The sequence below is a fragment of the Cucumis melo genome, chromosome 1 (genome assembly GCF_025177605.1).
Source record: "Cucumis melo cultivar AY chromosome 1, USDA_Cmelo_AY_1.0, whole genome shotgun sequence".
Taxonomy (NCBI): Eukaryota; Viridiplantae; Streptophyta; class Magnoliopsida; order Cucurbitales; family Cucurbitaceae; genus Cucumis; species Cucumis melo.
In genome coordinates this window covers 21443802-21470334 of record NC_066857.1, presented here as the reverse complement: position 1 = coordinate 21470334, position 26533 = coordinate 21443802, and the positions used below count along the sequence as shown (strand labels likewise).

At 32.1% G+C, this 26533-nt stretch overlaps 4 protein-coding genes across 5 annotated transcripts; 2 read left to right on the top strand and 2 right to left on the bottom strand.

The window, feature by feature from the left end:
- The first annotated feature begins 1891 nt into the window (after window positions 1-1891).
- On the top strand, window positions 1892-6870 carry LOC103489678 (probable RNA helicase SDE3). 2 transcript variants are annotated; one of them, XM_051081136.1, is made up of 6 exons: window positions 1907-2057; window positions 2635-2682; window positions 2935-3727; window positions 3813-3986; window positions 4471-5934; window positions 6246-6870. In XM_051081136.1, the coding sequence occupies exons 2-6, from the start codon at window positions 2672-2674 to the stop codon at window positions 6486-6488; spliced, it is 2685 nt and encodes an 894-aa protein (XP_050937093.1). In that variant the 5' UTR covers window positions 1907-2057; window positions 2635-2671; the 3' UTR covers window positions 6489-6870. The 2 variants fall into 2 exon arrangements, with proteins under 2 accessions (XP_008447161.1, XP_050937093.1); XM_008448939.3 differs by lacking the exon at window positions 2635-2682 and having other exon boundaries at window positions 1892-2057.
- LOC103489679 (non-specific lipid transfer protein GPI-anchored 25) lies at window positions 6867-8569 on the bottom strand. The gene is made up of 3 exons (XM_008448940.3): window positions 8103-8569; window positions 7875-7940; window positions 6867-7123 (listed from the first exon to the last, which is right to left on the bottom strand). Exons 1-3 carry the CDS (start codon window positions 8416-8418, stop codon window positions 6942-6944), a joined length of 564 nt encoding a protein of 187 aa, XP_008447162.1. The 5' UTR covers window positions 8419-8569; the 3' UTR covers window positions 6867-6941.
- Window positions 8570-8667: 98 nt separating this feature from the next.
- LOC103489676 (non-specific lipid transfer protein GPI-anchored 20-like) lies at window positions 8668-10154 on the bottom strand. Its single transcript, XM_008448938.3, has 4 exons — window positions 9796-10154; window positions 9172-9198; window positions 9024-9083; window positions 8668-8952 (listed from the first exon to the last, which is right to left on the bottom strand). The coding sequence occupies exons 1-4, from the start codon at window positions 10124-10126 to the stop codon at window positions 8774-8776; spliced, it is 597 nt and encodes a 198-aa protein (XP_008447160.1). The 5' UTR covers window positions 10127-10154; the 3' UTR covers window positions 8668-8773.
- A 3585-nt stretch (window positions 10155-13739) lies between these two features.
- Window positions 13740-15922, top strand: LOC103489675 (non-specific lipid transfer protein GPI-anchored 5-like). The gene is made up of 3 exons (XM_008448936.3): window positions 13740-14141; window positions 15354-15416; window positions 15582-15922. Exons 1-3 carry the CDS (start codon window positions 13805-13807, stop codon window positions 15716-15718), a joined length of 537 nt encoding a protein of 178 aa, XP_008447158.1. The 5' UTR covers window positions 13740-13804; the 3' UTR covers window positions 15719-15922.
- Window positions 15923-26533: the final 10611 nt, after the last annotated feature.

Genomic DNA, 26533 nt, shown 5'->3' with positions numbered 1-26533 from the left:
AATATAATCCTTACAAAGCCCATGAAATTTGCCATTTTTCAATATTCCAAGTTTGTCCTTCCGCTTTTCATCTCTTCCTCGTTGCGATTCTTTCATCATCTTCCTCCTCGCTGCAATTCATCGTCTTTCTCCTTTTCCTCTTCTTTTTTTCTGCTACGATTTCTTTCCATCGTATTTTTTTTCTGATTCTTTTTTTACGTCGTTTAATCTTTCCATCGTTTTTCTTCTTTTTCTCTCCTTTTTTTTACGCTACGATTTCTTTCCATCATCTTTCTTCTTTTCTGATTGTTTTTTTACGTCGTTTAAATTTGGGTAACCAAATCTAAACGACGATCGTGTACAAAAAATAGCAAAATCTAAAAGATCATGTATAAAGAATTTTGATAAAAAGATCATTTAGATTGGAGTAGTCAAATATAAATGATCGTGTAAAAATATAAATCATCGAGTAGACAAACCTAAATGATCGTGTACCAAAAGAATTGAAAAAATCGTTTAGCCAAAAATAAACGATCGTGTAAAAAAATCTAAATTATCGTGTAAACAAATCTAAACAATCGTGTAGAAAAGAATAAACGATCGTGTAGCAAAAAAATTAAAAAAAAAATCGTTTAGCCAAACCTAAACGATCGTGTAACCGAATTTTGAAAAAAAAAATCGTTTAGATTTGGGTCCAAATCTAAACGATCGTATAACCAAATTTAAACGATAGAATTGAAAAAATAAGTTGTAGCCATATCTAAACGATCTTGTAGCAAATATATTACGCTCGCGTTGTTAAAGACGTGATTGACGAGATATTTTTGATATTTTACATGGTGGGCTTCTGGGCTTTTTTTCGTTTTCGAAATTGTTTTATATAGTATAAAGACTTTGTCGCTTTGTTATAATATTGAAAAAAAATCTACCCCATTATGAGAAACTTTCATAAATGTAACAAAGCACCAAACTATTTACGGTTTGGATAACAAAGCCCACGAAATTAGTCATTTTTTAAATATTTTAGGTTTGCCCTTTCGCCTTGCTTCTTTTCTTCCTTGCGATTCTTTCATCGTCTTCCTCCTCGCTGAAATTCATCGTCTTTCTTCTTTTCCTCTTTTTTTTTTCTACTGCGATTTCTTTCCATTGTCTTTCTTCTTTTCTGATTTTTTTTTACGTCGTTTAAATTTAGGTAACTAAATCTAAACGATCGTGTATAAAAAATAGCAAAATCTAAAAGATCGTGTATAAAAAATCTTGAAAAAAAATCATTTAAATTGGAGTAGCCAAATGTAAACGATCGTGTAAAAAAAATAAATCTCGGGTAGACATTTCTAAACGATCATGTACCAAAAGAATTAAAAAAAATTGTTTAGCCAAAACTAAACTATCGTGTAAACAAATATAAATGATCGTGTAAATAGATCTAAACGATTGTGTAGCAAAAGAATTAAAAAGAAAATCGTTTAGCATGTAACCAAAATTTGAAAAAAAAAATCGTTTAGATTTGGGTTCAAATCTAAATGATCAAATCTCCAAATTTAAACTAATAAAATTAAAGGATAAAATTGAAAAAATAAATTGTAGCCATATGTAAACGATCGTGCAACAAACAATAGTCAAATCTAAACGATCGTGTAGACAAGCACATTGTTAACGATGTGATTGACGGGACATTTCTGATATTTTATATGGTAGGGCTATGAATTTTTCTCGTTTTCAAAATTGTTATATGTAATATAAATTCTTGACCACTTTGTTATAATATTGAAAAGACCCCACCCCCATCTTAGAGGAAAAAAAGAAATCTTTGGAGAAGATTTGGTTAACGTAACATTATAAAATTGCATGAAATTTCGAAACTTTTCTTTTTTCTTCTCTATTTTCTAATAGTTGGCAATACAAGGTTGGTAAGGATTATATTATGGGTAGAACGGGAAGCATTTCTAACTAATTATTGATGCTCGACAATACTCCCTCACTGAAGCCCAAAGCGATCCATCGCCTCTTCAACCCCTAAATTTCTAGTTTTACACTGTCTCCTTCGCTGAACCCTGGTGTTTGAGCTTCCATCTTTGGTAAGTTTTCTTCATCTATATCTTTCCTAGGTATTCTTCATACTTACAACTCACTTTTAATAATTGTTTCTGGGTTTTCTTACTTTCTCCATTTTGGCCTATTGTTTCTTCATTGGTTTCTGGGTCTATATATCTACTACATTGTTTCTGGGTTTTGCTTAATTGGGAGCATCGACCGTTTTTTGTTCGTCTTGTGCTCTGTTTAAGGACAGTTTAAGCTCTTCTGTATTGGGAGTTTTGATAACTTAATCCAATAATCTGTTGTATAATTCTTGTTTCGTTATTCGATTTTGACAATTGGGTGGGGTTTTAAGCTTCGTGGCATGGTCCTGGCTTTTGGGTTTTGGTTGATAAACCTTATAATCTTCTTTCAGTTATGGAGATTTTTGTTCAGATGGACATTTCATTTCCAGCCCCCTAAATGATTAATGACCCGTCCCTAAAACCAAATGAGTAATTGAACGAATATCGCGTTAGCTCTCCCATTGCTAAATGGTTGTTGCCCTAACCCAATGGTCATGTCTATTGCGATTTCATTTTCTCACGCCTTGGTAACTTTCGCTTTGGAATATTGTAGTGGAGCAGAGAAAAATGAAGATCGCAGTAGAGATGACATGGCCATCAGGTTAGGGCTATTATAGAAGAGATCTCTAGCATGATTCTATATAGAATGTTGAAGTGCGCTTTGACATAACCAGAAGGCTAGTTTTCATTTGTTTTTGTGACGGGTGATTAATCATTTATTTGTTGAAAAATCTTGAGTAATTGAACCCAAAGTTCAGTTTGTTTCATTTGGTTTTTCTTCTTTTATTTTGTGGAATCGAGAGATGATGATTGAGGTGGTTAAATGTTATGATTCTCCCTTTTCTTCTGTCAGTTTCCTCTTGACAATGGGTACGGTTGGTGATAATTGGGGAGACGAGTGTTCTGTCATTAAAGACAAGGGAGAGATTTCCTATATTGACTACGAAGATGATCAATCTGTTTGCAGCTACAATCCTGTTGAGGAAGGTCCGATTATTGTTTCTGTGCCATTTGCTTTTGTGAATGGCAAACCTCGATCAGTTTTTGTCGGAGAAACAGTGGCTGATGCGATTACTATCAAGAACACCACTGATGAATCAGTGGACCTATGGGCAGTTAATATTTATGCATCTAATCCTGAAAACTCATTTACACTCTCTTTAATGGAGCCCCCAGATCCAAATGCTGACATCGAAAGTGTACAAGCTTTCCTGGAGTCTTTTTCATTGGAGGATAGAATGATCCATGCAGATGACACTCTTACTATATGGCTGTCTTGCAAACCAAAGGAAATTGGATTGCACACGACTATTGTGCATTTTGATCTTGGCAATGAAAGAATAGAACGAGTATCTTTTCTGTTAGCAGATGATAAGATTTCTCAGTCGTTGGTACCTAGGAAGCCGTATTCAAGAGATAGGAGAAGGAGGCAGGAGGCAGTAGATTCGTATATTCCTGGCACACGTCCTACTAGAACACGGGGTCGGGGATTCAAAAATTTCCTTCTCCAATACGAAATCCCTAGTAAAATTAAAGATGAACTTAGCAGAAAGGAGATCCCTAGTGCTGTTCGAGAAGGACTTAAAAGAGATACTTACGTTCCCTATTTCATGACATTGTTGAACATGGAAGAAATACAATTGGAGGTAAGTATGAATGAAAACAAATTGTGAATGTATTTACTCATTTCCTTTAAAGATTACGTGAAACTTGGTTGGTTATTGGCTGCAGGAAGACATGAGAGCTTATGATATGGAGCTTGTTACTATGAAAAGAAAGGGACATAACTTTTTGTCCCTCGAGGTTCCAGGGCTTGCTGAGAGGAGGCCTTCACTTGTCCATGGAGACTATATCCTTGTCAAGATGCCTTTTGGACATACAAATGACTCAGTTTCGGCTTATCAGGTCTAGGTCCACATAAGTATTGAGAGTTCTCTTATCCTATGCATATGCAATCACTTTTAGAAAATATTCCTGTTCTTGGGGACTGTTCTTATATGAACAGGCGCAAGCAAGTTGGTAGGGTTTTAGCCGAACTCGAGGATGTATGCAGATTGTACACATGTTCTCTATATACACTGCTCTATCTGTAAGGAAGTATGTCTGGATTCTGGTAGAATTTTGTAATATCAACTGTGAATAATGTTTAATGATATGTTATTTTCTCTCTTGTCAAATCATGCATATCTATACCTACGCACTAAAACCAGCACTGTACTCTTGTATAAAAAATTTTACGCATTCAATTTCTTTGAAGTCTCTCCTTGATTGTAGTTTTATTACAAGTAATGTGCATACTTTTCTTGATTACCTATGAATAGCTAATGGTAGTTTAATCTTTTACCTCTGTCCACTTCTTTTTTTCATAATCGATTACAGTGTTGTGTAGGGATATATTCATCACGTCGAAGCTGATGAAGTTTACCTAAAATTTGCCCCAGAATTTCACATCAACCACAGAGATGGCAATCAGTATAACGTCCAGTTTACCTATAACAGAATTAACATGAGGAGGTTCTATCAGGCTGTTGATGCTGCAGACAGTTTGGCAAAGGAGTTTCTGTTTCCATATGAGTTTTCGGAAAGAAGATATATCAATACTACTCCACTGGTGCCTTTAACTCAGAACATCAACGAGGAACAGATTCGTTGTGTTCAGATGATCCTTGGTTGCAAAGGCACACCACCTTATTTAGTTCATGGACCTCCAGGTACTGGTAAGACTCAAACCCTGGTGGAAGCTATCCTCCAACTCTACATGACACGAAAGAATGCTCGGATGCTTGTTTGTGCTCCTTCAAATAGTGCTGCAGACCACATACTGGAGAAGCTCCTCAATCAGGAGGGTGTTGAAATTCGCGATAATGATGTTTTCAGGCTAAATGCAAGCACACGACAATATGACGAAATCAAGCCTGACATTCTTCCCTACTGCTTCTTTGATGAACAAATTTTCAGATGTCCTCCACGCAATGCCTTAGTGCGCTATAGGATTGTTGTTTCAACTTATATGAGTACTTCCCTTCTTTATGCTGAGGATATCAAGCGTGGTCACTTCTCTCACATTTTCTTAGATGAGGCTGGCCAAGCTTCAGAGCCAGAATCCATAATTCCGATATCCAACCTCTGTCTAAGGAAAACAGTTGTCGTTCTTGCTGGCGACCCCATGCAATTAGGCCCAGTGATTTACTCCAAGGAAGCAGAAATTTATGGATTAGGTAAATCATATTTGGAAAGGCTTTTTGAATGTGAATATTACAGCACTGGGGATGAAAACTATGTAATCAAGTTGTTGAGAAACTATAGATGTCATCCGGATATCTTGCATCTTCCTTCTACATTGTTCTATGGCGGTGAACTAATTGCATGTAAAGATGAGAAGAGTCTTCTCATGGATACAGCAGATATTCTTAAAGTACTTCCTAATAAAGAGTTTCCTGTTCTTTTCTTTGGTATCCAAGGCTGTGATGAGAGGGAAGGCAACAATCCATCATGGTTTAACCGAATTGAGGTAAGCAAGGTGGTTGAGATTGTAAGGAAACTGACTGATGGTGGAAATCTGACCGAGGAAAATATTGGGATCATAACACCCTATCGGCAGCAAGTGCTCAAAATTAGGAAAGCCTTTGATAGTCTGGATATGATTGATATAAAGGTTGGTAGTGTAGAACAATTTCAAGGACAAGAGAGGCAAGTGATTATTGTTTCTACTGTTCGATCAACAATTAAACATAATGAGTTTGACAAAACCTACTGTTTGGGGTTTTTGAGTAATCCAAGAAGGTTTAATGTGGCTGTTACTCGGGCTATATCTCTTCTGGTCATAATTGGCAATCCCCATATAATCAATCAGGTGATTTTTGCTACTTAAGTAAATGTTTGTTCTGATCAAATCTGGCTTACTGGATCTAAGGGATGGTGTGTATACTCTTAAATGTATTAAAAAATAGGTACCTTCCCCTCGTGTTTATATTATCCACTTGTTTTTTTCTGCCTGCCGGACCCTTTATTTCGTTCCCCTCCTGGTTCTTTTTCATTGTATTATGCATCGAGTTACCAGTGAATTTCATTCAAGCAGACAATTTGAATGCATGAAACTCTGTATTATTCTCTTATAACTAAGAAGATACCTGAAAAGAATGACTTACAACGTTGTTTTGGCAGGATGTTTATTGGAACAAGCTGTTATGGCAGTGTGTTGACAAAGATTCATATCAAGGTTGCCCCCTCCCTGAAAGGCAGGACCTCACAGATGAGGTACAACTGTGCACTAACCGAGAGGGACAAAGTTCAGGATTTGAAGAAGCAGGCCAGGATCAAGAGCTGCAGGAGCCGGCAGTGGCACCAGAGACGGAATTTTCCCAACCAGTTGTTGATGAAGCTGAATGGTCTGATGGGTGGAAGTAACCTTTGCTACCAGTTCAGAAACATAGCGGAGAAGAAAATTCTTGTTTAACTTTATCTTCTTAGATCTTTGTAGATGTCTTGGAAATATTGTCTATATACTCTACTGTTAGTTTAAAAACTCTACCTTTACCCGACTAGGCTTATACTTGACTTCCAGATCCTACTCACCTAGGATCTTTCTTGCTTCGGAAACGTAGGATTCCTCTGATTCAACTGAGTGAGACTGATGATTTAAGCTATTGGGGGAATTCCTCTTGAAGTGACTCATACTCAGACTCACGGAAAGAGATTTTGTTTTGCTGTTGCAAGTTTGTACATTCTATAAACACAATTTCCTTTTAATCAAGTAGAAAAGAAAAAAGAAAAAGTGCAATTACGAAAAGTTTGGTCTTTTTTCTTTCACAATGACTGTCAACTATGTGATCCAGATTTTTATACCATGGTTACAATAGATCACAAAATGTGAATAAGGAAGAGTGAACCTGAAAAGAACAAACCAATACAGTTTTTTGCCAATAAAAAATGTTCAGCTGTAGCAGATGACGGCGGCGGCTGTGGTTTATCTGCAGGTGCTGAGGGCGATACAATTGCATTTGGTGGTAAACCCATATCAGAAGTTTCTGTATTCTCATCAGCTACATGGTTGGAAGCAAACATTTGAGTGATATAACAAATAGCTACTGAATGATAAAGCGACAAAAAATGACGAGATTTAACTCGATCTTATTTATTGATTCGATCTTGTTTATTGTTTAAAAAGCAAAATCTTCGTTTCATCCAAACACTTAATCCTAAGTTTTGTGATAAAACAAAGTACTAGGACGAGGATATAATCTAACACTATATTCTTTAAACATACAAAAGGCCTCGCTTATTAAAATATACACTTTAAATTTTCTTTTTATCATTTTTATATTTAGAAAGAATCTGAAATCAAACCAAGTTATTTTTTTAAAAAAAAAAGTTTTATGTATTTCCCTCTCTAAATTAATATTTCTTCTTAGAGTAAATTTAATAAATATTTGAAACCTAATAACCAGACTCTAATCTAAATTCTTTCGGTACAACTATCAAATGACATGTTGTCAGTTAGGTTAATATAAACTCTCAAACTTTTAATCGTAACAGTTGTGCTCTTTAACTAAGTACTAAAGTTGACTCTCATTCTTGGAATAGTGGTAAGTGTGAGAATCCAATTAATACAATGGTCCAATTTAAACAATTTAAAGTTTCGAGCTCAAAGTTCACAGTCGAATTCATTTTTGCAGCCTAAAATAATTGATACGTATCCGATAATTAGGGAAGTGTTCAAATATTTGACTCGTGTTGACTCAAATAGTCAATAATATCAACGAAACTGAAATAAGAAATCGGAATAGAAATTACCAGGACTATCCGGCTCTTGGATTCTTGGAATCCTCGAGCTTTGAAGAGGAGGCAGCGTTTGTGAAGCTGATTAGAAAAACAAGAATTTGCTGGAATCAATTTTCAACTTAAGCAGTTTTTTGATAAACAAGAATAAATCAAAACCGAGGAAGATCAAGAATCAACAAATTTTAGTCATCAATAAAGAACGAGAGATCGAGAAAAAGAAGAACGGTTTCGAGGTCATACCAGCACAAACCGAGTCCAGAGAACTATTCTTCTCCAAATACATTCCGTTTTCATCATTGGGAGGACAAAACGAAGACAGAGCGATGAGCTTCGTTCGATTCAACGGAAAGCCTAAAATCTGAGGCTCGCGAAGAAAATAACAGAGGCAAATCCCTCCGCCGGCACTGTAAGCCGAGGAGAACGCATCACAGCACTCCGAAGGAACCGTATCGGAAAGATTGTTTGGCGGAGCAGAAATGAAAGGCAGACATGGCGAGAGTAAAAGCAGCTCTCTAGTAGTGCATCCCGGCGGCGGCGACATCGCAACCACCGCCATGGACAGCGTGAGAAGTGCAATTAACGTTGTGACGAAGCTAATCAACGTCGCCAGTGTTGAAGCTCGAATTTAGAGAGATCGAAGAAACGGAGATTATTTCTTCTTCGGGGGTTTTTGAGTTCGTTAACAATTTGCAAATACAATTCACATTTTCACAAAGTCCCTCTTAAACGATTATTCGAAGGTGAAAAAAATAGCGGGAAGAATAAGTGAATTCCCGAAAGTACCCTTTACCGTTTCCACAAATGAAACAGAACAGAATCATAATACTCCGATCAAGATCAACTCCATTCAATTTTCAAACAAAAAATTGACAAAAGAAAACGAACAATAATATCACACAACCAGTTGAATTTCAAATTTTCAAAATTACAAATGCTAATCCCATAAGCAGAAAACTATCTGGAAAGCTGTTTGAAGGGACGGCGGAGGATGGGGTCAGAACTGGGCGACTTCCGCCAGTCTCCGATGGAGCTTCGGCTTCAGGAACTACCGGAGAAGATGGAGTAAGAGCCGGCGTGGTGGGTTCCGGGGCTGCAAAAAGAAAAGTCTTAGAGAGAAGAACAAGAAACAGCGTAAAAAGATCAATTGAGATTGGTGATTACCTTGAGGACTGGCCGTTGGTGAAGGTTGTGGAGAAAGAGATGGTCCGAGAGGGATCGAGGCTGTAAATTTCAGAAGATTAAGGGGGAAAATGTGAAAATTTGAATGATAAGAAGAGGAAGAAGATGAAGATTGTTTAGAAAATGGTACCTGGAGCTGAAGCAGGAGCAGTAGCGGCTGAAACAACATGAAGGGTACCCAATTTAGTAATTTCATAACAAATTATATTGTCTATTATTTAACGCATTAGTGATTATTGACAAAAATTTACAAAAGTCTTAGCTAAATTATATATATACACACAAAGAACTTTAGGAGTGAAAAGTTTGATTTTTAAAAACCTAAATCAACGGTTACCGATCCAATATCAAAATACAAATAAGAATAAGTAGAAGAAAAAAACAATAAGAGGGATATAATAGGACTCATTCAAGAAAATATGTTTTCAAATTTGATAATAGCTAGAAGTGATAATTCACTATCCATGCATGAAAATACATTTTCAATATATGTGAGTATGTTTTCAAAATCTAATATATATATATATATATATATATATATATATATATATATATATATATATATATATATATATATATATATATATATATATATATATATATATGTTAATAATAAGAATTGAATTTCTGAATGTACAAGAATTAAAATTAGATGATCTAAAAATGAATAAAATAATATTTTATCATATATTACATTTTTAATACAGAGACTAAATAGAAATGATAATTAAAGAATAATTAGAAACTCATATACCATTGCATTGTATGGGGACACCAGGCAAGTTACAAGCGCGAGGAAGTGAAATAGCAAGAGTCCTATTGATAGGTATTTGGAAAGGAACTCCTCCGGTGACGATGAGGCAAAGACAGTCCCGACCACCACTTGCAAGTGATCGGATTGCGTTGCAGCAATCAGCGGTCGGGGAAGTGCCATTGGCTGAGCTATTAGTGACAAAGTTCAAGCAAGGACTAAAGCTTGAGACCATGGAGGCACTACAGGACATATTCATTTGCCCATTGACCGGAAGAATAATAGCCACCAATGCGAAGGCCAAGAGTAAAAAGAAGGGACTAAGAAATTTCATTTTGGGTTCTTATTTTGAAATTAGTTTTTGCCCTTTGTGGGAAATTTGAATTGATTTATAGATAGAGAGGGACAAATTCTTTCGAGGGTTGATGGGGGAGTTGGTTTTGGAGCTCAACTACTTTAACAAACATGTGGGGATTGGAGTGAGGTGGCATGTGTAATAGGGCCTATTTTTTAGTTAAAAATTGGATTTGTTGACTTATGATGCAAATTTGTAGCTTCATGATTGGCCAATGTTTCAACTTCTCAATTAGCCTAATTTCTGTATAGTCTATACCTAATGTTGTGTGGGTCTTAGTTTTTCTTTTTTGTCAATTTAATCTCTCTAACTCCCAATTTCCAATTTTTTGTCTCTTCTTTGAACATTTTCAATAATTAAATTATTTCAGTTCATACTTGTTGAGGAAGTAAAAATATGTATATTCTATGAATATTTTGATTTTCTGTTTTTTATTTTTGAAAAGTGTACTTATTTTAATTTCTTACGTATTTTTATTCATGTTTTTCATATTTACGTATAAAGATTTAAATTCTTAATTATAAAACAAAAAAAAAAGATTTTTAAAATTTTTTTTCACGTACAAAAGATAGAAAACGCTTATAAAATGAAACATTCAAATAATTTAATTTATAAATTTAATTTTAAAGAAGTATGTACGCAAACATTTTCTAATGTCTTTTCCAAAATTTTGAGGAGTTAACAAAAATATTTGATGTTTCTATTTAGTTAGATTCTTTTCTCATAAACAAAAATGTTTGCAAGAAAATTAGTGTAACAACTCAACTCTTTATACTAAGTTGAGGTCATTACTAAAAAGAAACAATAACAACGGACACTTTCTTGAAAAGAGGAAAGATTAAATTTTCATTTAAAACAGAATACTGAAACACTGATACATAAACGCGGAAGCAAAACTGAGTCCCCATATGGCATGTCACGGATCCTTATCTGTCGCTCGTCAACTTTCCTCTACCTTTACCTTCGCTTGAAATATTAAACATAGATAGAAAAGTGAGTATAAACATATACTTAGTAAGGGACCCACTACTAGTCCTCTGTTAACTACCTATTAGAGTCCTGAAAAGTGGTACCTCTGAACTGGCACGTTTCCGAACATGTGCAATCTGTGATCCCGTAAGTACATATCTGGTATTCAGTGAACCCAAAGGAACACCTAAGACAAATTAGTTTTTAGTGTACCCGAAGGAAACACTAAGACAATTGGCTGCGAGCGATCCCGTCGAATCACTCGAATCATGTCTATGTCAATGTCAATGCCAGACTGGTGATCCCGTTGAACTACTAGTCCTAAAAAGGTGGTGATCTCAAAGGACACTCATGCGGGTACAACTCTAATAGCTAAAGCTAACATACACCATATCTATAACATGTAACATGTCATAACATCAACGTAAACATGGCGTATCATAACAATCATAGCATACTTAACCAATATCGTAAACATGAACACAACGCAGTCATCCTCATCAAATACTACTAGTCATAACCTAACATAAATTCTCAGCATCAACAATCAACAAAGTGTCGGTCATCATCAATATCATGGCGCTATGCAATTTAGCTACCATCCAGGTATAACTATAAATACATGCAATCTCTTAATACCACTCGTAGGCCTAGTAGGAGAATCTCTTACCTAGAGATTTTAGCCAAACAAAATACTCCCTAGCTGACAGTAAAAATTCTCTAATTAACTTGATCTTAATCATAAAAGGAAAACTCAGTATCTTAATTAATGAAATTGGGTTTAAACCAATTCAACCTCATTAGGAAAAATCCAAGATTTAAATCTTAAAAAAATTTCAAATAAATCCAAAATTAAATTAACAAAATATTAATTTAATTTCATTGGCTTAACAAGGTTAATTAATGGAGGTTGAAAAATCCTCTTATCCTTAATGGAAAAAATTTATCACTTTAAATCCTCAAGAGATGGCGATAGCGAGGGTTATGTTAGAGAAGAAGATGAAAAACCTTTTTCTTTTTCCTTTACTTTCTAACTTAGAGCATTCCAATGCTATTTATAGACCCAAATAATAACAATAATATTTATTATTATTATTTCCTTTTCTTTTAGTATATATATATATAATACCAAAAATATACATATATCTTTATTCCCATTATCTTTCCTCAATAAATACAAAATCTTAGGCATTTATAACCATTAATAATAATAATAATACTTCTTTATTATTATTATTTTTCTTTTACCAAAATCTACAATAAACATATATATTTATTTAAACCATCATCCTCTCTTTTAAATAAATATATATTTTTTCGTCCAATCAAATCAACCATCTTCCTCCTCATGGATTATCTTCTTTTCCAAACAAATATAATTATATTCCACCATATAATTAACTTCACTTTTTCAAATTATTAATTAAATATATATATATATTCATACATATATACTCAATTAAATCCAATTCCACCAAAACCAACTTTTCCCTCCAAAATCTCAAATTAACTTAAATTCTCAATTAATTTAATCAATCAAATCTTTTCCAATAAATTACGTATAACTTCCAACATGAATTATATTAACCAACCATAACAACTTCGATCCAGAATCAATATTTATGTTTCTGTAGAATAATTAATTATTATTTATCTTTATCAAAAATAATTAATTATCTTCCGCAATAATTGATTATTATTTATCTTTTTCCAAAATAATTATCCTTTTACAAATAATTATATTTTTCCCAAATATAATTATTTTACTTTTTCTCCCTTAATAAATATTCTTTCTCCAAAATACAATTATCTTTACTTTAAATAATTATATTTCAACAAATATTTTTTCCTTTCACATAATAATTATATATATATATTTCTACATATACATATAATTTTCAAATCTCCAACAAACTTTCCACCCCACAATTTAATTAAATAACATCCATGTTATTTAATTAAATTCAACTTCGACAACACCAAAAATCCATAACTTTACTTAATCCTCGTAACATACCATTTAGTCAAAAACTCAACAAATACACATGCTAAAACTTCTAATTAATTAAATATTCATTCAAGAAATATTTAATTAATTTCATTTCTCACAAAAATCAAATAATTCTCATTAAATGAATTCAAAATAACGCCCAATAAATTATCTTGATTTTGGGGCGTTACAATTAGTATGAAACTCACTACTAATATATCTAAAAGTTTAACTACTTTTTTTGTTTTTCTATGTTAACATATGATTATGTCTTTTTTCTTTTTGGAAAATTGACGTGGACAGTAATAAAAGGATTGTTTACAAAATATAGAAAAAGATAAACTTAAAATGAATTAGAGGGTTGGATGGATTTTGTTATATTTTGTAAGTTTTTTTTTTTTTTTTTTTTTTTTTTTTTTGCCAACTAACATTAACATAGTTGATAGAATTGAAAATTTTCAAAGGATAAAAAGGACCAAATTTGGAAAAAGAAGAAGAAAACACCAACCAAATCATCACAAAGAGATTGGTTAAAGAAAGTAGGAAAATTCGTTTACCAACACTCGTCTGCCCTTCTACACTCTCCAACAAAAAAAGTTGCTATAAATCTCCACAAATCACAATTCACATATCAAAATGAAATTTAACTTCTAAGCAACAAAAAGACAAAGCTAATTAATTTTGGCAATTAATATATTATGGAAGATAGAAAGATGGAAGTAAGTATTGTTTTGGGAATGGTGGGGTTGTTGTTATGGGCAGGGGAAGCAGTGGGTCAATCCTCGGATTGTAACAATGTGTTGATTAGCCTCTCACCTTGCCTTAATTATATCAACGGCAACTCCTCCACCCCGTCTCCAAGTTGCTGCTCGCAACTGACCACCGTCGTCCGCTCCCAACCCCAATGTCTTTGCCAAGTCTTCGATAACGGTGGCGGTGCCTCCGCGCTTGGAGGGCTAAATGTCAATCAAACTCTGGCTCTTGCGCTCCCTGCTGCTTGTCGTCTACAAACTCCGCCCATTTCCCGCTGTAACGGTAAAACTTGAAAATTGTGTTGCAAATTGTTTAAATAAATATAAGTTTTTTAGAACACAAAATTTTTTCTTTTTTTGTTATTCAAACACTCATTCTAATATTAACTTTAAATCAATTATGAATTTAATTACTATCAATTTAGGGATATTTGTCTATTCTAATCCCAAAATTGTTAATGAATAATCAATTTCTCTTCTCAAATTAATTTTTTTTTATGATTTACTTTGGTTTTGTTATAACTTATTTAACTATTTAACGTAATAATAATATGATTTATATATTTGGATGATTTAGTTCTAGATTTTCCATTATGCTAATTTATTGATAAATAACCAATAAACTTGTTAATTTATTTTATAAATATTTTATGCTAATGAAGAAACATAATCAACCTACTTGAATCAAATAAACTCAAATTAAAAATTAATATTTTTTTCAAAAATTAAATCTCTCCCATCCCTCCGCCTTCCCACTCTTTATTTTTTTTTTTTCAAATTGAAATCTTGAAACAAATTAGAAAAATGTCATTGAGTAGAATAAACAAATTTGACATATCGGTGTCAACATCCGTAACTAAACCCTAAACTCGAGATCCTAAAATAAACTAAAAAAATAGAATAAGTATAATACATGTATAAAATAAACTCTATGAAATATTCTCGCTGAATCACAACCCCTGGCCCCCCTCCCTCCCCCAAAAAACGAAAGAAATAGGAGAAAGAGAAAAAAAACATCTCAATGGATAACAAAATATCATAAACTTGAGGCACACTAAAAAAAATTGTTAGGAGATGAATTGCATATCAAAATCTTAAAAACAATGACTTTTTTAGTTTTCTTATAGACCATCGATTTACCATATAGTCTTTAATTAAAATTTAAAACCATAAATTATTATGAGTGATTATCTTATTTGACAGTCTAGTCATCCAAATATACAAATCACCTCATCATTTTGTTATAGAATTAATGAAATTTCAACGACGTGGATAGAACATGCATTTTTTAAAAGTTCAGAGACTAAAACAGACGTTTTTAGAAGTTCAATAACCAAAATAGAACAAGATAAAAAGTTTAGTGATCAAAATAGAATCTAAACCAAAATTTAATCTTCATCTCCACAATTGTTATACTAAAAGAAATAAAGATCAGTAAGTAGTTTGTTTGTTGTTAGTAGCCTGTTACTCAACGATAGCTTGTTAATTTTGACAGCAACTTCTCCCACGGATGATAGTCCTGCAGAAACACCAAAATCCTCAAACGAAGAGCCTACAGGTGTGATGACTAAAACATGATCTAAAAGTTTAATTTACTCCCTCCAACTTCCAAAATTATAAACTAGAGTATTACTAGACTTAGTATACTCAAAATTTAAATCCTAACACACCAATAATCAAGTTTTGAGCAATTGAATTCAAAGCTTCATTTTTGTTTTTATAGAAGGAGGATCAAGAAGAAATGTGCCAACAACTAGAGAAGATGGAACATCAAATGGATCGACTTCAACAATATTGTTGTCCAAAGCTATGCTCTTCATTTTCATTCTTGCTTCAACTTTTGCTTCACTAATCCATTGACATCAAATCTCCTATGTATTTGGTAAATCATTTTTGTATTAATATTATTATATTCCAAACTTCATTCTCTTTCCCTATCTAATTTGTACTTTGCCTTGATTTCTCTCTCATGGTATCATAAGATTTTTAGAGTGATATATTATAATGTTTATTGGTTATAAATTAAAAAAGAATAAGATATGTTTCGTGTATTTGGTCTTTTAATTTTTATCATTTAATAAACGGTTAGGGACGTTCAAATCTTTGACTACTTAGTTGATGACTACATGCATGTATCTTAGCTATTAAGGTATGTGTAATTTGAGCTTTCGATCATAGTCACTTTTTTCAATAATCATATATTTTAACCAAATTCATAAATCTACTTGCACCTCTAATAACTACCCGACACAAATTAGAATTATTTTGTAATTTTTCTCTCATACACAATCAACCGTTCAAAATCATCATTTATATTGTGACGGCCTCTAATAATTTTCATTAAAATATAAAAATTATGTTTTGAAGTTTTCATGATATTAGTTGATGTGTGTTTGACTCGTCCACAAGAAATTGTTGGTATGAAGCCTCACAACGTAGTTGAATATATAAAAGAAAATATATAAAAATATTTCTATTTTGTATCTAACAACTAGTTAGGAATGAATAATTACATTCGAGAATTCCTCCGGAGATAAAATAAAAACGGGAAGAAAATTAAGTTATTAACTTTGTACATACAAGTGGTGAATTTGAGTGTTTTGAGTATATTTCAGGTGGATTAAATTTTGTATCACCATGTGAGAAAGAAATGATGATACTTTTCTTTGAATTTCTTTTCTAGAAAAGCATGATGAGATTTAGAATTGATTGGGCCGCCCATTTTCAACTCATGGGCCTAATGTGAAGCTTCCCACTAAATGTAGGATGGGGGTTTAACCCCTGATCTAATCTAAAAATAAATGTCTTTTAAGTTTGACTTAATACTGTCACATTTTTATAAATGTTCTAATTAACTTTAATTTTATACGAATGTAAAACTCAAAAAACTAAATTATCTATATTTATTATTAATAATATATTAAAAAAATTTAAAATAAAATAAAAAAAGTGGATCATGATTTGCATTTATTAGATATCATATGTAAATATGGTATGTAATTAATTATATTATAGCAATATTATAATCAAAATTATCTCGTAATTAATTTTCTTTTAGTGATTTTGTTAAAAAATTCTTCACTCCGTCCAATCTCTCTCTCCGTCCATTATTTCTTATTCTATTCATCTCCTTCAAATTTTTCTAGTGAGTAAGGGTCTAGGCTTATATACAAAATTTGTTATGGTATATGAAAAATATATAGTATATTACGTAGTTCATGGTTTGAAAAATTTTTAGGGTATATAGAAAATATATAGTATATTATGTAATTCATGTTTCGAAAAAATTTTAGAGTATATGAAGAATATATAGTATATTATGTAGTTTCCAATCAACAAATTAGAGTATATGAAAAAATATATAGTATATTACGTAGGTATATGAAAAATATAAAACGTGGGAACGAAAATGTGAAAAATTAGATGAAATTTTGAGATATTTGTTTAAAATTATCTCCAAAATAGGTGATTTTTTTTATATTTCTTATTTTTAATATTATTCCATCATAATTAAATTAAACACAAAATAATTTTTTTTATTGTTATTCCAACACAACCTCCCTTCTCACCATTTGATCTTTATTCCCAACCACTATCCTGAATATCTCATCTCCCAGGGCGATGATGGAATCTCACTTGTTGATTTTGGCTTACGTGATGGCTCTTATATTTACATCTTTTTCTGTCCTTTTGATGCCGATGATGGTGATGACATTGAAGCTCGTCGATTCTTCTTTACTTCTTCTTCTAGCGTCGGATGAAAATTGATGATGTTTTATGTGGTAATGAAAATAATATTGATGATTTATTATACGTTAAATTTAATAAATAAAGTATTTCCATATTAAAATAGATTTTATTTGATAATAATTGCAAATCTACGATAAATGATAAAGTAATATCGAATATGATTAAAATTGTATTTTAATTATTAGCATAAGTAAGGTAGCAGTAAATTACATAATAAATTTAATATGATGTAAATAAAAAAATATTTTATATTTAATTTCGAAAATCATTTATAACTGATAATTATGATAAATTTAAATTATCCTAAAAATATACTAAATCCTAATTAAATCTTTTAGTAAAATTTTCTAGCAAAATGGTTTTTTTATTTTAAATATTTCTTTTTAAAATAAAATACATTAAATATTAAACATTATTAAAGTAAGAATTTAAAAGTAATTATAGAAAAGTAATCACCACTATCGATACAACTATCAAACCTAATCATTTCATAATTGATAGATTTTTTTATTAACACTGAATTTAAAATTACTTCATATTAGCAGTAAATATATATTACATTTTTAAAGCTAATCTAAATATAAGGTTAGGACTCTCAATTTTTCTGGCAAAGATTTAAATGGTCAGAACCTATATTTTTCAACAAATCCGAAAAAGAAAAAGTTAATCGTAGTTTAAACTAAATTTGAAAGATGTGGCTTTTTAATGCATCAACAATTCCTCTAAACTTTAAAATTAAAATAGAAAGTTTGATATGTTAGAGTGATTAAGCAGTGTTCACACGAGATTTCCGAAGAAATTTGATTCGTGGAGTTGAACTTGTGTTGATGTTGTATTTATGTTTATTTGATGTGATGTGGTTCGATCTCTAGAATTTGATCCTCTAATTCTCTCTCGTCTGGATGCCTACACTTGATTTGAGGAAGCGAAGCACGTGATGTACTTGAAGTTGGAGTCTTTGAAGAAAGCTTGTATCTTCGAAGAAGCTTCAATCTTCGAGGGTGTTCTTGAAGTTGAAGACTTGGAAGAAAGCTTGGATCTTCAAACGAGCTTCAATCTTCGAAGGTGTTCTTGAAGTTGAAGACTTGGAAGAAAGCTTATATCTTCAAAGGAGCTTCAATCTTTGAGGGTGTTCTTGAAGTTAGAGTCTTGGAAGAAAGTTTGTATCTTCAAAGAAACTTCAATCTTCGAGGGTGTTCTTGAAGTTGGAGTCTTGGAAGAAAGTTTTGAGGAGGCTTCTATCTCTTGGGAGAATCCTCTCTAGATCTTATGGAGTCAAAAATTTCCAACTATTTATAGAGTTTCTTGGTGGGCTTTTATGGACTTGAGTCTGTTCTGGTCCATGGATCATACCCATGGGCTCAATCACATGAATTTGGGTCATATTTTATTTTAGGCTAAATTAAGCTTATTTTTTGGCTCAATTGAATTTTAGCCTAACTAAATAATATTTAATTGAATCAAAATAATTAATTTGACCCAATTGTCATAATAAAGACATTTGACATCATTAGAATTGTCCAATTTGTCTTTAAATTTAATCTGGGACACATGCCAATTTTTAGTTAATCCCAAATATAATTATTTTAGTAAATGATGTGACAATTTGTGATTGGTTCCAAAATTCTTATTCAACAAATGCCCTCTTTCGAGATTTATGCACGTGTATGAGTGGGTCAATCTCGAAAAGATAAATTTAAAGTCCAAATATGAGCATTTTTTTTTTACTCAATTTGACATATCCAATTAATCAAACTATGAATTTAGTACATGAGTTTGATTTAAATTTGAAATAATAGTTGGGATATGGTCAATCCTTAATTTAGAAAAATTTAAGGTTTTATCCAGAATTTACTTTAATTTGAGGATAAAAATTTAATTTTGATGATGGTTTGATTTGATTTTGATAATTTGGAATGACCAATTTTAACATGAGATAATTGAAATTTAATTTCATTTTAAAAATTAAAATATTAACATATGTTTGAATATTTTAAAAGTGGAATCCGAGATTTTATTCCAAAATAAAATATCATAAGATAATTGGATTTTAATTTTATTTATTATTAAAAAAGAAAATTAAAACCTTTCCAAATCATATTAAGAATTGAATTTTAATTTTATTTATTATTAAAAAAAATTAAAACCTTTCCAAATCCTATTAGGAATTGGATTTTAATTTTATTTATTATTAAAAGGGAAATTAAAACCTTTCCAAATCCTATTAGAAATTGGACTTGTTAGCCTTATAAATAGACTCATACCATGATCATTCTTTTCTCATCAAGGAGAACAAAGGTATGAAAGAAAAAGAAAAAAAATTTATCTTCTCCCTTTTTGTTTTTTTGTTTTTTTTTTTTTAATAACAATAATAATAATAAATTTTTTTTTTACTCTCCACCTTTTTTTTAGGAAAAGTTATTGTCAAAAGGTAAGGATTTATTTATTTTTTTATTGTTGTTTTTCTTTTTTACTGGACTGAAATTAAAGTTTCCTTTAAGTTGTCTACGTACCCTTTATAATATAGGAATCAAGTCATAACGTAGTTCAATTGTTATTTTTTTCTCCGCCATTCACCTTTTAAGCTCTTGTGGGCTAGGAGCACCATGCAGTTTAGGCTCTTGCGATAAGGAGATTTGCATATTTAGCAACTTTTATTTTCATCAAGAATTTTCTCATCTCCTTTGTTTATGGGATTGGTGAAGATAATGAATCTTGGTTTCACGATCAAGGAACCTTCTGTATTTATGTCAACAGACAATTTCCTCTTCATGCGTGATGGGACACGACTGTGAATCTTATCGTCATCATTTTCTTCATGAAATGGTTTTGCCTTCAAAGATTTCATCTCTCTTTGTTGTTGATCGTTTATCATCTTTAGACGATCAAAAGCAGATGTTGAAGGTCGATCTTTCTTCGATGTGGAGATACTTAGACTTTTGAAAGCTGAAGTTCGAGTGCAAGTAGACGTTAGACATTGGTTTTCTTCTTCTTTCGTGGCCATACTCAATCTTTGAAAGATTGAAGATCGAGTAGTTAAATGCTTGATACGATCAAAGACAAAAGTCCTTTGCTTAATTTCATTTGAATTGTCTACTTCTTCATAAGAATCATAATTGTTGTCGAATTCTACAATGCTGGTAGTATGACATGCAGTGACTTCTAGTATTTCTTTTGGATGATCCTCAAGAAAACTTCTTGGGAAGAATTCTGCCAAAGTTATCGACTGTCGAGGTTGGAGGAAGTCTTCGTCTTTTCCTTTGATGGGCTTAGACTTCCACATCTTCTTGTTCCTTCTTCCTTTCTTTTTATGGGAGATGTTCCCTTTTGAATGCTTTTGATGGAAGTGCGACTTCGTTTGAACAGAACTTGTTTGTCTCTCTTTTTTATGAGCCACGACTATCCATTCTTCGCCCTCATCCTCAATTGGCTCTTCTTTGTTTTGAGAGTTCGATGTCATGACTTTTTGTTGGAATCGAACAAGTATAGGTCCGAAAGTTCCAAATTGAATCAAACTTTCTCTTTGATCATAAAGCAGTATTGATGGCGGAACACTTGAAGTCATATTAACTGCAACATGATTTGTTTGAGCTACTTCATCAATATCCAGCTCAATCTTATTTTCACGAGCCAACTTTAGAATTAACTCCTTTAACACGAAGCACTTTTCAACATGGTGACTAATGACCCGATGATACTTACAGTAGTTAGGATCATCTACTTTTCCTGCTTGCTCCGGTCGTTTACATTTTGGCAACTGAATAAGTTGCATCTCTATTAATTGCTCCAACATGTCTGCAACATCAGAGTCAGGTAAGGGATAAACTTTTTTCTGTCTTTCTCTAAGAGTTTGGCGTCGCTTTTCATCGCCATTATGATTTCTTTCATGTTTTCTTTCTTTTCTTTTAGAGAAAGATTTCAATGGAGTCTCTTGGACAAGCATAGACTCGTTTAGGACATTATTTGCAATCTTTTTAGTGTCATTGATTTCATTCTTGTCACTCCTTGTTCTTTGAACCAAGAAATCTTTTGCTCCTCTGTTAGCTATACTCAACTCCATATCATGGGCGCGAGTTGCCAATTTTTCAAACGTGCGAGGTTTTATTCTCTGTAAAATATAGAGAAGTTCCCAATGCATACCTTGGGTGCACATCTCTACTGCAGATAGTTCTGTGAGTTTGTCTTTGCAATCAAGGCTTAGAGCTCTCCATCGGTTTATATAGTTGATGACTGGCTCTCCCTTCCGCTGTTTTGTATTTTTTAACTCCATCATGCTGACGACACGCCTAGTGCTATAAAAGCGGTTGAGAAACTCTATTTCCAGCTGCTCCCAGCTATCAATTACTTCTGGCTCTAGATCAGTATACCACTCGAAAGCATTTCCTTTTAAGCTTCGAACAAACTGCCTGACTAGTTGGTCTCCTCTTGATCCTGCATTTTCGCATGTTTCGACAAAGTGGGCGATATGCTGCTTTGGGTTGCCCTTTCCATCGAATTGCTGGAATTTTGGAGGTTGGTTCCCAAGTGGCATTCTCAAGTTGTCGATTCTCTTGGTGTACGACTTAGAGTACATGAAAGAAGTTTGCGGTGGTCCTCCATACTGAGCTCTAATGGAATTCGCGATCATATCCTGTAGCTGCTGAACTGAGAGAGAAGCAACATAGACTAATTGTTGTTGTGGTTGGTTTTCCTGCAGCACATTCTTCCCTTTATCAGTAGCTTTGACAATAGGAGTTTGACTTGACTCACCAGTTTCGCAAGCCTTCATTTGATCTTTCAAGGCGGCGATTTCATGATCTCGCTCCTCAACAACTTTCATTAGGAAATTTATTTTTCTCTCCATCTCTGCCATGGTTATCTCAGCTGTCACATCTACCATCATGACAGACACTACTTCAAGGTGTGATTCTTTGTCTGATAGATTAGAAGCAGGCGTAAAGTTGTTGAACAAAGGATTATCTCTGATGATGATCCCGCCTTTAGGAGATTCTATCAGTTGTTCCAAACTTTTCTTCTTGAGGACAAAACCTTGTTCTTATTCTTGCATGCTTCTCTTTAAGTGACTTTGGGTGACAAGTCCAATGTAAGAGTCACTTGCAGCAGAAGATTTGGATGCAGCCTTATTTATTGCCATTGATTTTCTTGTAGTTGGATGACCAGAGAGAGATGAGAGGTAGAGAGGTCCCACTGGGCGTGCCAATTTGTTCACACGAGATTTCCGAAGAAATTTGATTCGTGGAGTTGAACTTGTGTTGATGTTGTATTTATGTTGATTTGATGCGATGTGGTTTGATCTCTAGAATTTGATCCTCTCATTCTCTCTCGTCTGGATGCTTACGCTTGATTTGAGGAAGCGAAGCATGTGATGTTCTTGAAGTTGGAGTCTTGGAAGAAAGCTTGTATCTTCGAAGAAGCTTCAATCTTCGAGGGTGTTCTTGAAGTTGAAGACTTGGAAGAAAGCTTGGATCTTCAAAGGAGCTTCAATCTTCGATGGTGTTCTTGAAGTTGGAGTCTTGGAAGAAAGCTTGTATCTTCGAAGAAGCTTCAATCTTCGAGGGTGTTCTTGAAGTTGAAGACTTGGAAGAAAGCTTGGATCTTCAAAGGAGCTTCAATCTTCGTAGGTGTTCTTGAAGTTGAAGACTTGGAAGAAAGCTTGTATCTTCAAAGGAGCTTCAATCTTTGAGGGTGTTCTTGAAGTTAGAGTCTTGAAAGAAAATTTGTATCTTCAAAGAAGCGTCAATCTTCGAGAAGTTGGAGTCTTGGAAGAAAGTTTGTATCTTCAAAGAACTTTGATCTTCGAGGTTGGTTGACTTCAGGAATTGAGGAGGCTTCTATCTCTTGGAAGAATCATCTCTAGACCTTATGGAGTCAAAAATTTCCAACCCCCACAAATGAAGAGAACTCCTTTATTTATAGAGTTTCCTGGTGGGTTTTTATGGACTTGAGTCTGTTTTGGTCCATGGACCATACCCATGGGCTCAATCACATAGATTTGGGTTAGATTTTATTTTAGGCTAAATTAAGCTTATTTTTGGGCTCAATTGAATTTTAGCCTAACTAAATAATATTTAATTGAATCAAAATAATTAATTTGACCTAATTGTCATAATAAAGACACGTGACATCATTAGAATTATTCAATTTGTCTTTAAATTTAATTTGGGACACATGCCAATTTTTAGTTAATCCTAAATATAATTATTTTAGTAAATGATGTGACAATTTGTGACTGGTTCCAAAATTTCTTATTCAACAAGCAGTTTCTCTTCTTTTTTACCAATTCATAAGCCATAAGAGTGTGTATGTGTGTGTTTGTATTTGATTATTCATGAAAATCCATAAAGTTAATGAATTTGGTTATTAGACGACAAATGAAATAATTGCATAATTTAATCCTTTCAAATTTAATGCAATTATGAGACGAAAAATAAATAAAAGCAAGTGGATGGAGAGAGACGTTGTGGTTAAAGGAAAAAGTGTTTTTTCTTAAGTTATATATAAATTCCTTTATTGTATATATATATTTCTTTTCTTTCCTTTTTAGTAGAACATGTAAATATGTTACTAAAAATGATCAGTGCATGACATTTAGAATACTTCACTCCAAATTCTGCATGTCAATTAAACTATATGTATTCTATATCGTATTATTCTATTCACAAGTGAGCTATTCTATTCACAGTAAATAAGGATGGGTTAAAATTTTTATTTACTAACCTAGGGAGATATATACACCCAAACAATTACAATAATAAAAATAATACTAACTTCAATCAAAACTACGATATACCCTTGATACACAATAAAAATTATTGAAGTCAAAAAAAATTTAAACAAATCTACGAAATTAAGAGAAAAAAAAAACGTTGACTTCTTGTAAGTAATGCGAGAATAAGAACATAGCTAATTCATAGCATAAAATTTTAACCTTGAAATTCCTTTGATTTTCTACTCCACATATTATAAAAAATAATCATAGTAATCAAACAAAACATCTAGATAAATAATCAAATAACCTACAAAATTTTATTATACCACAAATTTTTTTTTTTTTTTTGATTTTACAATGGTATGATTATCCTATAATTTTACAAACATAAGCATGAATGTATAATAGAAAGGGTCAAGAAGTTAATTTTAAATTTTGAATATTAAAATAAACATAATCGTACTAACATAGTATTTGTACAAACCTCACTAAAATGTTTGAATTTGTTTATTGAAAACATAAGGATGTAATTTAAAAAAATAAAAATTAGAGAACAGGAACAAAAGCATATGAGTTTATATTTTCCTCAAATTGAAATCAAACTTTATTGGATGAATTTTAATTGACAAGTGACATATGGAGAGAGTTTCATCCCTAGTCTATATAGCTCAACCCACTTGTCTTTTGGCATTACACATAGTCAAGTACTATGTTACCTACTCCTAATTTTTATATATGGATTATCATAGGCTTAATACACTAATCTAATCTTTTTATTTTCTATATAATAAATCTCTAACTTTAGTTTTGATTGTTTGTTTATTGTCAATTTTTTTTTTTTTTTTGAAAAAAAACATATTTTATTATCTATTAGGATTAACTTTAATATGGTAAATTTGAAAAATATGTTGAGATTTGAAATTAGTTGTAATGGACTAAAAATGAACAGAAGTAGATGAAGAAGAAAAGAAGTGAAAAGGACATTTAACAGAAAAGAAAAAAATAATAATAATAATAATAAATGTAGGAAGGGAGAGAGAATTATTGATATTTTTGGATAGAAAGATAGGGTAGGTGTTGATATAAAATGATTCTAAAAATAATAAATAAGTATTGGGCAGATAGGTTTGATGTTTCAATATTTTGTAGGTCAAGTCTAAATCAACAATTTGCAATTAATATCACAAATTTAATTTATCCAATTGCAAAACCACACACCATATTATTTCATTGTATATATTTGTTTATTTGTCCTCTCAAAAAATTTGTTGGATCCAATTGATCTACGTGTCTTTGTCATAAATTAATCAAATTGCTGTGTTGCAATCTTTGTTTGCTTTTCCTTTTCCTCTATCCTTTTCAATTTAATAATTATGACTAAGAAATTAAAGTAAATATAATTGGATACTCTTCCTTCCATATATTATTTTGTATTATTTAATTTCAGGTGAAACTCCTTGTGTATATTAAATAATTATAAAACTTTATTGTTGTCTCGTTGATGTAAAAAATTTAAACAAGAGTAAAATTGAATTTACTTGATTTTTACAGATGAGATAACGGTAAATTTGTTTGATAAAGAAAGAAGATGACCTACAAAGTAGGAACGGATACTAGTGCTCATTGGCTTTGATGCTTAACTTGAGAAGCAAATGAGTGCAACAACTTCCCAAAAGCTATAATAATACATTTATAGTGGAGGTTGACCTAGGTTTTCTAAACAACAATTTGGAATAGTTTTTAGATAATTCTCCATTTAGTTGGGATTAGTCGAAGGACATTTCTAATTTCTTGTTTGGCCAGGGTTTAGCTCGATCTTGACAAGACCTATCACCTTCCACTTGGTTCCAAAGGCCCAAAATAAGTATGAGGTGCTATTTATGTTTTTTAGAACAAATTTTGTTAATTTCTTGGTCTTGTTGGTTCTATTTTGATTACTATTATTATTATGTTTTTTCTTTCGTCGTCATTTGTTGTTTTTATGCTATCACTTACTAATTTTCTCTATGTGTGTTTTTGTAGTATTAAGACGAAAAAAGGGAAGAAAAGATTGATTGAAAGGAGAGACAAATCACATCTAAAATCCTTTCCCTTTCTTCTCGCTTCATCTTTTTTACAAAATAACGAAATTTCAAAGCTCACCTTCAAAATAAATCATTTGTGTTTTATTATTTACTTTAAAATTGAATGCGCTGTTATTTTTCTTTTCACATTCT